Source organism: Eumetopias jubatus, unplaced genomic scaffold (assembly GCF_037043125.1).
Source record: "Eumetopias jubatus isolate StellerSeaLion01/CBP00866 unplaced genomic scaffold, mEumJub1_p1.0 scaffold_9, whole genome shotgun sequence".
Classification (NCBI taxonomy): Eukaryota; Metazoa; Chordata; class Mammalia; order Carnivora; family Otariidae; genus Eumetopias; species Eumetopias jubatus.
The window spans coordinates 111,142,540-111,157,280 of NW_028274815.1; the positions used below are offsets into that span (position 1 = coordinate 111,142,540).

A 14,741-nucleotide genomic window follows, 5' to 3' on the forward strand; every position below is an offset into this window, starting at 1 on the left:
ATGCGCCCTCCCTGCCACAAAAACAAACTTGGCATTTTTTTTTTTTTAAGATTGTATTTATTTATTTGCCAGAGAGAGAGAGAGAGAGCGAGCACAAGTAGGAGGAGTGGCAGGCAGAGGGAGAAGCAGGCTCCCTGCTAAGCAAGGAGCCCGATGTGGGACTTGATCCTGGGACCCTGAGATCACGACCTGAGCTGAAGGCAGACGCTTAGCCTAGTGAGCCACCCAGGCACCCCAGAACTTGGCATTTTCATCAAAAACCAACATTTTAGGGGCACCTGGGTGGCTCAGTAGGTTAAGTGTCTGACTCTTGATTTCAGCTCGGGTCATGATCTCAGGGTCATGGGATCAAACCCCACGTCCAGCTCTGCACTGGGCATGGAGCCTGCTTGAGATTCTCTCCCTGTCCCTCCCTGTCACTCACTCTCTCTCTCAAAAAAAAAACAAACAAAAAAAACCCACCCCAACATTTTAGCTGCTCTAATGTCATACTGAAATACAGCCAAAGCACTCAACTTCCACACCACCCACCCCCCAACCCAGCAAACACCATGGAGGCCAGCTGGGTGGTGGCCTCCCTCTGTGGGGGGCGGGCAGCATGGGTCTGGCATGGAAATGGTCAGCTCACAAGCTGAAACTTGAAGAATGAGAAGATGAGATACCCCAGCGAGCAGGTCATGCGAACACCCTCAGCTGCTACCCTTGCCCCCCCACCCCCCCCACCCCCCCACCCCCCCCACCCCCCCCCCCCCGCCAGGTTTCCTGCTCCTGCCCAAAGAGATTCAGGAAACACAGCTGCCCGGGGCAGGTTTCAAAGCTGATACATCCAGTTTATTCTGGAGGCAAGTGCCTTCCAGTATTTTTATTTCTACCACTTTAAAAACGTCGAGGGCGATTTGTGGGGTTCTTCCTGAACCCTTGGGCCTGCTGCGGCCAGTTTAACATCCCAAGTCCTTTCAGGATCCCAGGCCAGGAGGCTGTAGGAGGGCCCACTGAATCCCCAAGGGCCCCAGGTTTCTCCCAACAGAGCCAGCTGCTCCTCCAGGGCTGGTGAGGCTGTCTCAACCCGCCCCCCCTCCCCCGCAGGAAGCGGTGACCCAGACGGCAGTACTTGGAGGGCTGCCTGTCTGATGGTGGAGGTGGCAGGCTAGCCTTCCCCAGCTCCCCGGTCGGGGCGATCACCACCAACTACCGGGGGAGCGAGGCCGCCGAAGTACTTCTGCAGCTCAAGCAAGGCCCGGAAGCGATGGGAGATGGTGTTCTTCTCCGCTTTGGGCATCTCTGCATACCTGAGGGGTGACAAGAGCAGTTCAGAGGGGCCCGGATTCAGGGGGTGCGCTTCTCTCACCCGTCCTGGAGCCCAAAGCTCAAGGAGTCACCAGGAAAGGGTGGTGGGGCCACCAGCTCCTGGCAGCCAGAGTTAATTTTTAAAAAAAACAGAGTTTTAAATTCCCCTGTAGGTGGAAACCCATATTAACGAATGTGGAAGGATGTTAGACTTGCCCTGGTGTGTCCAAAAGTCGTTACGGGAAGCCAGGGACAGGGGGATGAGCTGCATGTTTGATCAGCTTTGTCATCTGTTGACAGGAAGCAGTGGGGCCTGACGGAGCAACACAACAGTCTCCTCTTGTGTACTGCGGGGGGTGGCGCGGGACAGCCGGCTGGCGGCCCCTCCTCTGTGTCAGGCCTCCAGTGAGGTGAGGACCACAGCCCACGTGGGTGCCGCCGACCTGTGCTGTCCAGTATGCGGCCGCTAGCCACGAGTGGCCATGTACGTTGAAATCAACCGCAGCTAAATAAAACTACTTTCAGTTCCTAAGTCATACTGGATAGCCATGTATTGGATCGAACAGTGGAGAAACAGAGCCTTTCTCTCTCTTGCGTTCCTGGAGGGTGCTACTTCACATTGTCCTCAGCCCTGTCTGGCTACTGCGAGGCCTCAGGCCACCCTCCCTACAGGCCCCTCAAGCCTGGAACACTTGATTCCAGTAATGGCCAACATGTCCAGTGCAAACAAGGGGGAAGTAATGAGGACACTTGGCACTGTGGAGGTTTCATGCGGTGCCCCCAAAGGCCGGAAGTATTTTTTTTTTAAGATTTATTTATTTATTTTGAGAGAGTGAGAATGAGAGAGAGAGAGAGAGAGAGCACATGAGAGGGGGGAGGGTTAGAGGGAGAAGCAGGCTCCTCGCTGAGCAGGGAGCCCGATGCAGGACTCGATCCCGGGACTCCAGGATCATGACCTGAGCCGAAGGCAGTCGCTTAACCAACAGAGCCACCCAGGCGCCCCAAAGGCCGGAAGTATTAACATTTTCCCAAACTGCACGGGGAAGCCAGATCATCCCACAAAACTGTCAGGTTTAGACGTGACAAGCCAAGGGGAGAGGGGAAGGCACCTGAGTCACATAGCTGCTCTGTGGGGAGCTGGAGCCCAAGGGCCCAGAACTCCCAGCTCTGCCTGGCTGCCTCCCGTGCTGGAGATCAGCCCACGCGGATTCCTCGTGTCCACCCCAGCAGAACCGCCTTCAGCTGCAGCAGCAGCCTACGGCCGGGCCCCGCGTATCTGCACGCCTGCACTTGGGCAGGGCGCCGACCCAACCCGGACCGTGGCTGTCCCAACCCCACCGCCCCGGAAGAAAACGGGGCTCCTTACGTCTGCTCATATCCATCAGGCTGAAAGCAGGGATCCCAGCCAAAGTCTCGGCAGCCTCGGGGTGCCACGATCTGGCCCTGCCAGGGGAAAGGGGGGGGAACAGGTGTATCACTGGGCACAGAGGAAATGCCCTAGGAGGAGGAGGGTAGCCAGTTTGAGTCTGGCTAGTTTATGTACTTGGTTAAGCCCCATGTATTCAAAATATATGGTTTCAAGAAGTCCGTAGTACCTGCAAATGTTTGCTGAATACATAAATAAAACGCAGTGGGACCGCTCTCCCTGCACGCACGCGTGCGCGCACATACGCACACCCTCCCTGCACCCACACGCACGCGCTCTCCCTGCACGCGCGCGCGCGCACACACACAAACCACAAACCTAATCAGCCCACTGACACCCCTGGCGCCGCTCTCCCCCTCTCTAGCTCTGACAAACTGTGACCTCACTTGAAGAGAGTCAACTTGGAAAAATTGACAGAAAACACGTTCTCTGAATAGGAAGTTATGAGGCCCTGAACTAGGCGCACAAGCCCTATGGCTGCTACTCATTTTTATTATGTTAAGTGAAATAAACTGCTGCGTTTCTCAAACTACAAAAGAGGCTCTAACAATTAAATGAAGAAACAGAAATTACTCAGCACATTGTTCGATACATAAATGAGCTCAGTAAATACGGACTGCAATAGGCAAATTCCAACAGGAAAATGTTACAAAGAGAATCGATTTAATTCAGCACCGTGAGATGTCATGTTGCCATGAAGGTTAAAAAATAATAATTTTAAAAATACAAGGGAGGGGCGCCTGGGCGGCTCAGTCGTTAAGTGTCTGCCTTCAGCTCAGGTCATGATCTCAGGGTCCCGGGATGGAGCCCAGGAATCTGCTTCTCCCTCTCCCTTTGCTCCTCCCCCTGCTTGTGTGCACTATCTCTCTCAAATAAATATAATCTTTTAAAAAATAAAAAATACAACAGAAGTGGTAGAAAATGGGCATTAGCCACACAACTGCCAAGTTGTTCAGCCCAAAGGCAGATTCCGCTGGTGCTGGTGGGGAGCTGCATGACCGAGGTCCATTACTGAGCCACTCTGAACCTCGCCCACACCACGGTTTTCTGGTTCAATCTATATCGGGGCAGGTAGTGTTCTCAGCACTGGAGCCGTACCAGGCCTAGCCTTGCCCTCGTCAAATGGACCTCTTAAGCAAAACAGGCTTTACACCAGTAAACAAATGAACGATTACAAAACGCAAAGTGCCTTAGAAGGAACAAACAAGGAGCTGGGCTCAAGAATAACAGGATGGAGTGACCTAGATGGGGAGCTCAGTGAGGAGACCACTTTGGCCACATAAAGTGGTCGGCAAGAACGTTCCAGGTGGAGGACACAGCTGGTGTTGGGACCCAAGATGGGGACGGGCTCGGCACAGGCGTTGTTGAAAGGACAAGATGACTGGGGTTTGGAAAGCTTGAGCGAGAAAAAAAACAAAGAGAAACAAAGCCACGTCAGGTAACGTAGGGGCTAGCGAGCCACAAAGTGCTTGAAGCTGGGGAGACAATCGGGAACAGTGGGGACCCCAATAGTGGGTCACCCCAGTGACCAGGGCCCATCGGCAGGGACTACGGTTGTTCACACTTCTGATGTTTTAGAGTACATTTCTGTGAACGTAGCAGACATCTAATTTTTTAAAAATGTAACCCAGCAATTAGGATGCAGCCATCATGGTTCTGCGTAAATATCCAAAGGAACCGAACACAGGATCTCAAGAGGCACACCTGTGTTTGTAGCAGCGTTACTCAGACTAGCCCAATGTGGAAGCAATCTAAGTGCCCACGGACAGACAGACAGACAAAACAAACGTGTAGATACATACAATGGATATCATTCAGCCGCAATAAAAAGGAGGGATTCTGTCACCTACCGCACACCTCCCACACAATTCTGTGTACGCTACCACACAAATGATCCTGGGAGGACATTATGCTAAGAAACAAGCCGGCCACAAAAAGACAAACACCGTACGCGGGATTCCACCTAGATGAGGGGTCTGAAGTCGCCAAACTCTTAGAAACAAAAGCGGAAGAGCAGTTGCCAGGGGTGGGTGGCGAGGGGGAAGGGGGAGTTTTTATCCAATGGGTATAGTTTCAATTTTGCCAGATGAGAAAGTTCGAGGTCTGTGGTACAGCAGAGCACATATAGTCAATACCATTGTACTGAACTCGTAACAATGGTAAAGATGGTAGTTTTTATGTTTTTTACCACTATTAAAAAAAAAAATTAACCAGGCAGGGCATCGTGAAATGTCTATGGACAGCACCCAGTGGAGACTCTGGGGTGGGGCTCTGTGGGCTACTCAGGACTCTGGATTTTATTACGAGCAGGAGTGATAGGCCAGAAGGCATCGTCCCGGACATAAGGAGGAAACGGCTGTGCTGCGGGGGGGGGGGGGGGGGGGCAGGCCAGCCCCGAGGGTGGTGTGGACCCTGTGAGAAGCAGCTGAACCCAAGGCTCTGATAGGCAGACGGGGATGTGCTGAAGGCTAGCTCGGGAAGAAATGAGCTGGGTAAAGTTAGACTCTATAGGAACATGAGAAGTTGGAAAGGATGTGAGATGCTCTAGGGAAGTCGTCACCTCAACACTGGGACAGGGACGGGAGCTGGAAGAAATCTGGGCTGTCCGTGTAGCCCCGGGAGCGGTCACCTTCAGCTTCCACATCTGCTTCTTAGGAGGGGACACAGTGCAGAGCTCTGGGTGGACAAGGTCTCAACAGCCAGGAGCCACCGTGTATCTCTGGAACACCAGCCTCAGAGGTCAGTTAGATTTCAGGATTGACAGCACTCCTAGTTGTGATGCTCAGGGGCATGTCTGGGCAAAGCTCTGGGACCTAAGTGACAACGAGCCCTTCCCACCACCCTCCTGCCTGAGACCCTGGGCCACTGGCTGGAGCCGCAGCGCCCTCTGGTGGCCCGCGGGGGAGGCAGCGTGGGTACGCACCAAGGTCTGGCCCCTGAACAGGCGCACTGGCTCGCTGGGGTCCCCGGTGCTGAGTGCGAACGTGCAGAGCGCGCAGGCAGACTTGTCCTCGAACCCAGCCAGGAGCTGGTAGAGACCTGCGGGGGGCGGTGGGGGGAAAGGGGGAGTGTAGTGATTCCTGTGCAGCTCAGCTCCCAGCCTTACTCTCCACCCCTGAGGCCCTGGGAAGCCACCCAATTTGGGGAGCTTATACATGTCATCGGATAGGTTTTGCGCTTAATACCCTGGAAATTGGGTGATGGGGACATGGAGCTCGTCATTCTATTCTACTACTGTACTAGTTGGGACCCCTCCCCCAGACCACCTCTGGATTCTCAATTCCCAACAGCTAAGAGGGAAAAGAGATTAATACCTTCAGGCTTTAACTTCTCCAGAAACCACTTTCTGCAAGAGAAATAAAGGTGAGTCAGACACCAGGTAGCTTCCTACCATCTTCTCTGGGCTGTACCCCCCTCACCCCACCCTCAGGATTAGAGCCCCAGGACAGCCAGGGGGGCATGGTAATGTCTTAACTCAAAATGAAGAGGAATAATCCAATAGGAAAAAGGGTGGAAGTAAACAGGCAATGCACAGAAGAATCAATAAAACCTATGAAGGCCTCAACCTCATTGGTAACTGGAAAAACGTAAATTCAGGGGCGCCTGGGTGGCTCAGTCGGTTTAGTGGCTGCCTTCAGCTCAGGTCATGATCCCAGGGTCCTGGGATCAAGCCGCACATCGGGCTCCCTGCTCAGCAGAAAGTCTGCTTCTCCCTCTCTCTCAAATAAATAAAATCTTTAAAAAAAAAAAAAGGAAAATGCAAACTCAATTCAAATGTGATAACATTTCACATTCCCCACACGGCAAAACATTCAAGTCCTAATACTCAGGGCTGGTGAGGGTACGGAGCCACATACATATATGGGTGCTATTGCCTTGGCAAACATACCGGCAATCCAGAAGTTCGAGATAAACATATCCAAAACCTAGCAAAAGCACCTCTGTGCCTACGCCCTCCAACCCCAGCAAGGAGCATTCAAAGTGGGGTATGTGTACCCTAGAGATACACAAAGGCCATCTGAGGGTGTCCAGGGCACTGGATAGTTTTAAGGAAATCCATTTCAAGATCTCAACTTCCTTATTTCCTTTTTCCTGAAACTGATCTGCCACAAATGTACCTCTCTAGCAGGTGGGTTCCGCTGGCCCATCTCCACTTACACAATCACATTCTCACACTTTACAAAAGAAAGAAAGGCATGCCTCTCCCATCCCTAATCCTTCCTCAAGGCAATGTGAAATACTGGTATTGTCACCAAGACAGTGAATGACCCACAATATCAGGTAACCAATCATTTCGAAGTTCAGGTGATTTTGTGGCCAGGGCCCTGCGGGGGCCGGGGTGGGGGGGGAGACTCACATGTAGGGGCCAGGGAGGCCCCCGAGGGCGTTGAAGCACAGACAGGTGTCCTCCACCAGTACAGGCCCCTGTACCTGCAACACAAGGAGGCGAAGCCCTGAGACCTGTGACCGGAGTAGGCCCTGTCCCTAACCTGAATTCCCAGGCCACCCAGGCTGGGGCCAGGCCCAAGCTAGTTGGGGTCTACAGCAGCTGCAGTTAACAGCTATAGGAAACTGCCCCTGGCTAATCTCTTATCTTCCTTCTAGAGACAGGAACACCAAAAACTTGGAAGGTTGTAAAGCCTACTCCAGGCACAGCAACCAGAGAGGTGGGATTCATACTCAGACAGCCCGACTCTTCAGGAAGTGTTCTTTCCCAATTCCACAGAGATGTGTGAGTGCGGGGGCAGATGTGTGTGGGGAGAATGCAGGCAATGGAATGTATGTATCTGATAATCGGAGACAAGTGTGTGCATATGGGTACGTGTGTGTGTGCTTACGCGCGCGTGTGTTGGTCTGGGGTTACTATGCAGTAAAGGCTGAGAAAGAAAGGTAGTATTCCTCTGCCAACATTAACTGACCCCAATCTAGCTAGGCCTGGGCAGGTCCTTGAAGTTATGACCAGTTGTGCCCACCCTATTATTCTCTGCCTGAGCCCAGCAGGTACAGCCCCCAGGAGCCCCCAGGATGAGAGGAGCAAGTTTGGGACACGCAAGGAGCAAGCACCTGGCGAGCTGCCTCCCGACACTTCTGTATGGAAATCTCATCAGGCTCTCCCTGGTACTCCGGCACTTGTTAGAGAAACAGATATACAAAGAGAGTCAGGTCACAGGGAGACAGAGAAATCAAACCATCTTTCAGAAATAAAACAAAACAGAGACATACGGTCAATTTTCTGTGCCACCAAAGTGCATGGAAACTTATCTCCCAGAATCTGAATGACCTGTTCCAAAATGAAAGAATATTTGTCACCATTTGTTAACAATTCCCTGTTACTACAGAAGCTGTCACCCACCTTTCTCTTCAGGTAACTCTCCTGACAGCCCCCTAAAGCTTAGTTAAGTCAGGCCCATGAGCCTCACTCCAGACCTCAGGGTCCCACTCCAGCAGATCAGCTCCCCCATCTCCTCAGTCTCCTACCCTCCTACTTCAGGTCTCTTTGTTGATGTTAACCCCCCACCCAGGGCACCCCCTTCCCTTCTCCCTGCTCCCTAAAACTCTATGTAACCTCCTATTCTGGCAATTCTCCATCAGGGGTTACTCAGGATTCAAGAGGCCTGCAAACCCGCATGGGGAAAAAAAATGCCTTTATTTTCACTAACCCTTAGCTGAAATTTAGCATCTCTTTCAATTGTGAGTAAATATAGAAAACCAAAATAGCATCAGCAGTTCCTGCGACCTTTAAACCTATTAAAATCACAGATGTCATATCCCATTTACAGCTGTAGCAAATATCTCAAAATATTTACAACCCTATTTGAAAATTATGATAACTACACACGGCTAAATTGAATATTTTAATGCATTAAAAAAATGTATGGGTGGCTGGGTGGCTCAGTCGTTAAGCGTCTGCCTTCGGCTCAGGTCATGATCCCAGGGTCCTGGGATCGAGTCCCACACTGGGCTCCCTGCTCCACGGGAAGCCTGCTTCTCCCTCTCCCACTCCCCCTGCTTGTGTTCCCTCTCTTGCTCTCTCTCTGTCAAATAAATAAATCTTTTTTTTTTTTTTTAGATTTTATTTATTTATTTGACAGAGAGAGAGAGAGCACAAGTAGGCAGAGAGGCAGGCGGAGGGAGAGGGAGAAGCAGGCTCTCCGCTGAGCAGGGAGCCCAACACGGGGCTCGATCCCAGGACCCTGGGATCATGACCTGAGCCGAAGGCAGCCACCTAAACGACTGAGCCACCCAGGTGCCCCAAATAAATAAAATCTTAAAAAAATAAATAAATGAATAAATCCCCAGTATTTAAATAAATAAATAAGTGTATGTTAACTAGATCACAAATATTTATATTGAGAATTGTACTTTAATAGAATTAATTTCCGGGCGCCTGGGTGGCTCAGTTGGTTAAGCCACTGCCTTTGGCTCAGGTCATGATCCTGGAGTCCCGGGATCGAGTCCCGCATCGGGCTCCCTGCTCGGCAGGGAGTCTGCTTCTCCCTCTGACTCTCTCCCCTCTCATGTGCTCTCTCTCTCTCTCATTCTTTCTCTCAAATAAATAAATAAAATCTTAAAAAAAAAATAGAATTAATTTCCTTTGTAACCCTATGTATTTTACTTTGTACATTTAAAAATACTTTCCTGAAAAACGGTCCACAGGCTTCATCAGCCTGCCAATGGAGTGCTATAGGATGAAGAGTTAAGACACCCTGTTCTAAGCCAACTTCATCTAACCCATCTTCTTCAGTGAGCCTCCTCTGGCCACTCGAGCCCCTTTTTAAAACATAGGAGGCCACATTCTCAGACACAGAGATGGGCTTGGGAGCTGGCACCCACTATCCTGCATGGGGTCCTTTTCAGGGTGGTGCTACTTGTCTGTTTGACTGACCTGGCCTCAGGATACCAAACTTTTTATCAGCACGGGGCTCTGGCTCTTGAGTAGAACACCCTGTACTGTCACAGAAGTGCCATCATTCCCTATGCTGTGGACAAATGAAGGGTCTGTCCCCTAATGACTGGGTCCCACTCGTCTGCCTCAACATATCTAGTGGATGTCACCCTGATTCTGCACCATGACTCACCTCCTTGGCCATGGCTGACTGAGCAGGGGCAAACTCTTCACCCAAGCAAGGTTAATGACAGCTATTGTATGGCAGAAGCCTCACTGCCCCCTCCACCAGGAGCGAAGTAAGCAGAAAAACGCTTACTAGGAAAGGGATGAGCATCCAGAGAATTAGGAGGACAAGATAGGCCCTCGGGAGACTCCTCAGGTCTTGTGGGACATCTTAACATTGTATTCCCAGAAGAGTCACCTAGTGGTTGACATGAGTTCCCTGTGTGTCTCTACTATTTGCAGCCAAAGGCTATCCATCCACCCGCAGAATCCTCACAGCTAGCCACAAGATTCCCAGAGTCAGGAACTTTGGGGATCTAATGCCTTCTTCACTCCTCCTCCCTACTGCATTGTAAAACCGACCTTCCAATGATCTCCATTTCACAGAAGAGGAAAAAGAGGCTGAGGACCACATTTCTGGACCGTGATGGGGCGTGGACGGCTCAGTTTGGTTGCCTGTCCCACGCTCTGTCTCGCCCCTGCCACCCCCAGCTCTGCAGCGGGGTCTGGATCAGCTCCAGAGGGGTGTCAAGAGTCCCGGTTTGGGGTCTAGCCTAATAGATGACGTTTGGGACAGATACTAAGAACCCGGCACTCCTTTGGCTCCCGCAGCTCCCGAGCTCGCAAGCCTGGATCCGACAACGCCTTGATTCTATTAAAGCCAACCACCGGCCCGCTCCACTCCGCGCACACACGGCCCTTTCACTCAGCGCGGCCCAACACGTTCCACACGCCCGGGTCTGCCTCTCCGAGCCCCCTCCGCCTGGAGGCCGCCTCTCCGCCCGATCCCCAGCGGGCCCTACCACCCGCTACCCCCAGCCGCCTACTGATCGGCCCCCCGCCCCCTCCCGGCACCTCCTCCAGCTTCTTGGCGTTCCCCGTGACAAACACGATCTTTTTCCCGGCCAAGGGGGCCGCCATGCTGACTCCCGACTGCCCTGCAGACCCACCGGAAGTCATCCGCTTCGAGCGGCAGGCACTTCCGGCTGACGCGGAAGCGGGCTGCGCAGCTTCCGGCCTAGGCTTCGGGACCGGGGATCCTCGGGCTCCCACCCAGCGCCCAGCGTGTTAGCTGCAGCCTAGTCGCCTTCGGGCGAGAAGGCCGTCATGGACGCCCGGCTTCCTTGCTCAGACCTTGGGGAACAGAGCGCCCCTTTTCCGGATGAGCAGTCTTGGGCGCCTGGCGCTAGAAGGGAGGGAAATGGCGCGGCCCGTCTGCGCCGGAATTGCGGGGTCTTCCCGGGACTGGCGGTCGAGTGTGTTGAAACCAGGCCCTCCCGCCAAGGGGCGCTCTCTTCGAAGACGAGAAGAGACCGTTGCAGCCACCGGCCCCACCCCTGCTTTCTCCCCTCTCTGGGGAGGGAGCACCGAGGGAGGCAAAGAACCCGCACCGTAATGAGCTTGCAGTCCTGTGCTCCGGACGGTTCGCCTTCTCCGCGGGCACCTCCAAATCTGCCCCTGAGAGCTGTTGTCTTTTGGGCAAGGGCTGCAAACCTGACCTCACCTCCAGCCCTACTCCCTTCTTTCCTTGCCCGCCAGCTCTGATCACCTCGATTGTGGGTTAAAAAAATAACTTGTTTTAAATTAAGGTATAATTAACATTATATTAGTTTCAGGTGTACAACTAATGATATGATACTTGTATACATTTGGAAGCATTCACCTAAGTCTGGTTAACCTTGATCACCTTATAGTTACATATTTTTTGTGTGTGATGAGAACCTTTAGATCTACTCTCTTAGCAAACTTTCAGATATGCAGTGCAGTGTTGTTAACTGCAGTCACCATGCTGTACATTTCCAGGATTATAACTGGAAGTTTATACCTTTCAACCCCCTTCACCCATTCTCCAGTAACCCTACCACCAATCTTCCCTCTGTTATCTATGAGCTTATTTTGTTTTTGTTTTTGTCTTTTTAGATCCGACTACTTGCCTTTGAATTTAAATTTGGTATAGCCTAAAGCAAGCCCGGTCTTTTCACTCGTCTCCCAAGCTTGGGACCTCAGTATTTCAACTCCTTCATTCCCTCATCCCTACAGCCTCTCACATCTATCATGCCTTCTCCATGCCCACTGCCTCCGCCAGATCTTTGCCCCAAAATGTGCCACTTTGACATAAAGATTGAGTTAAAAGTAATAAAAACACAGCAGATGCAGTAAAGGCTCTCTGCCTCCCCCATAACTCCCAAAATTTACATTGGAAAGGAGAGCCTGCAACAGGAAGAAAAGTATTAACAGAGACCACACACCCTCACCCCAGGAACTTATTTGCATAATAGAGCAAGCTTGTTTTTCCCAAATATCCCTTTTCACCTTGCTAATGAGTTTTTTTCCCTTTGTATCCTCAGGCCCCTACCCCTTCTTAGTTCACAGAAGCATCCTGTTGCCTTATTGTCTTTGGAATCTCTTGTCTATGTGGATTCCCCTTACACATGCCTGTTAAATTTTAGTTTCTCCTCATAATCTGTCTCATGTCAGTCTGATTGTAAGGCCAGTGAGGACCACAGGGCAGAGGAAAGCCCCCCCCCACCCCCCGACAGTAGCAAAGGGTAGAAAGTGCCCCAACAGACCCACCTGTGCCACAGGCCTTGACCCACTGCTGAACAGTTGAACAAGTTGAACAAGTCACCTGTCTCCTTCCTCCAGGGACTCAGCAAGCACAGATTAACAGCAAGGGCAGATTCAGGGCCCCTCTCTCCTGGTGAGGGAACTCCTGACAGAGGACCATCAGAGGTCAGAGGTCTGTCAGTGCCTGGATGAGCTATTTTGCTTAATGTTCTTGTCCCCTGATAATCTCAGATTTTTTTAGACCCCAGGATTTGTTAGGGAATAGCAAAAAAACTGCATGTTCTCTAAAAACCTTTGCTCAATGACCTTACCGTAGCAGGAATATTGCACAGGCCAAAAGGCATTAACTGTGTCCTCAAGTGGTCCGGAAGGCCTGTTCAGGCAATTCGATGAAGTAATGTGTGAGGCTCCTTGGAGATCTGACCATAGTGGTTTAGATTCAGGGAGCAAGTGGCCGTCCTTTGTGTCATCTGTCTTCCTTCATGAAGTCATGAGGTATCCCCAGGGAGGTGGAGAGGTAGAGGAGGTTCCCCCCTGCAATGTTAACCTCCTGACTGTTGAAAGCTTCAGCAACAACCACAGGCAAGAACCTGTTTGCCAGGGATGTGCATCCAGTGCCCCACACAGACAAGTACCATGTGATATGGTCAGTGTAGTGCCCCTGGGAGCACTAGGTGCTGGAGGGATCATCACCGAGGTTGGGGAGGCCAGGACAGTCAACTAACAAACTGTGGGAGTCCACAAAGGGTTGTTAAGCAGGGACTATCGTGAGTAGGTATTCACTTTAGCTAGACCTCACTCTAAAACTGAAGGCCTAAGAGTACAAGAGCTTGTGGGGAGAGAGGAAATACATGAATCCCTGAAATCGTATGCAAAAGTTTGTGTATATGTAATCTTTAGTCAGGACTCTTGGTTGCAGTGACAAAAATCTTCCTAGTCAACAACAACAAAAAAGAAATGTACTGATTGGTTTAACTGATGAGCGAAGTATAAAGAGATAGTCAAGTTCATAGTTTCTGTGAACGGAGAGAAAGGGAATTGTGTTAGTTCATTCATTAAATGGACTATGCTAGAGTTCAAATATGTTAATTTTTACTCTCTAAACTCGAGTAAGGAATATCACAGGAAATCTCTTTGGAATCATATACCCCTCAATTGTGAGGGAAACCCAGTTAAGCAAAAAAAGATGATTCTTGCTCTCAAGGGAGCTTGTTAGGTCCTATCAGTTCTACCTCTGAAATAGTTCTCCAATCAGTCCCTCCACTCCACCTCCACTGCTACTGTCTGAACCCAGCCCTGTTCTGTTCCTACTGGACCAGGGCAGCAGCTGTCTCACTGTTGTTCTCCCGGCCACCTTCCTCCCGGTCCACAAACCTTAAATAATATGCTTGGGGTCCAGGACTCTGAGAACCTGAGAACTCTAAATGAAAACTGAAAAAACGGTATCTGTTTGAGGCAGCAAGGAAGAGTTAGCTCTATTGACAGTTTTGACCTTCCAGAAACTTTCTGTGCATGTGCAAATTACACCCAAAAATGTAGAAAGTCTTAATTTTTAGTTTTTTTTTTAAGTTCATGTTTTTTAGAAATCTCTACACCCATGGGCTCAAACCCATGACCCTGAGATCGTGAGTTTGAATCACATGCTCTTCCAACTGAGCCAGCTAGGTGCCCCATAATTTTTAGTTTTTTTAAAGATTTTATTTATTTATTGGAGAGAGGGAGTGTGTATGTGCGTGCGTGCATGCATGTGTGCACAAGCAGGGGGAGAGACAGAGGGAGAGGGAGAAGCAGACTCCCCGCTGAGCAGGGAGCCCGATGTGAGGCTCTATGCCAGGACACCGGGATCATGACCTGAGCCAAAGACAGATGCTTTTTTTTTTTTTTAAAGATTTTATTTATTTGACAGAGAGAGACACAGCGAGAGCAGGAACACAAGCAGGGGGAGTGGGAGAGGGAGAAGCAGGCTTCCCGCGGAGCAGGGAGCCCGATGTGGGGCTCGATCCCAGCACCATGGGATCATGACCTGAGCCGAAGGCAGACGCTTAACCAACTGAGCCACCCAGGCGCCCCAATTTTTAGTTTTTAATAAATTTTTTTTAAAGATCTTATTTATTTATTTGAGAGAGAGAGAATGAGAGATAGCACGAGAGGAAAGAGGGTCAGAGGGAGAAGCAGACTCCCTGCTGAGCAGGGAGCCCGACGTGGGACTCGATCCCGGGACTCCAGGATCATGACCTGAGCTGAAGGCAGTCGCTTAACCAACTGGGCCACCCAGGCGCCCCAATAAATTTTTTATTATGGGAAATTCCACACTTAAACAGAAATGTCAAACTTACAAAAAATAGAAAA

The 14,741-nt window shown here is 50.8% G+C and overlaps 1 protein-coding gene across 2 annotated transcripts; it reads right to left on the bottom strand.

Moving 5' to 3' along the window:
• Positions 1-825: 825 nt before the first annotated feature.
• On the bottom strand, positions 826-10,787 carry ITPA (inosine triphosphatase). Of its 2 annotated transcripts, XM_028118741.2 has the most exons (9): positions 10,680-10,782; positions 9,793-9,917; positions 7,937-7,994; positions 7,778-7,842; positions 7,071-7,144; positions 6,028-6,059; positions 5,637-5,752; positions 2,654-2,730; positions 826-1,289 (listed from the first exon to the last, which is right to left on the bottom strand). In XM_028118741.2, exons 2-9 carry the CDS (start codon positions 9,802-9,804, stop codon positions 1,148-1,150), a joined length of 576 nt encoding a protein of 191 aa, XP_027974542.1. In that variant the 5' UTR covers positions 9,805-9,917; positions 10,680-10,782; the 3' UTR covers positions 826-1,147. The 2 variants fall into 2 exon arrangements, with proteins under 2 accessions (XP_027974542.1, XP_027974539.1); XM_028118738.2 differs by lacking the exon at positions 9,793-9,917 and having other exon boundaries at positions 10,680-10,787.
• Between the last annotated feature and the right edge of the window lie 3,954 nt (positions 10,788-14,741).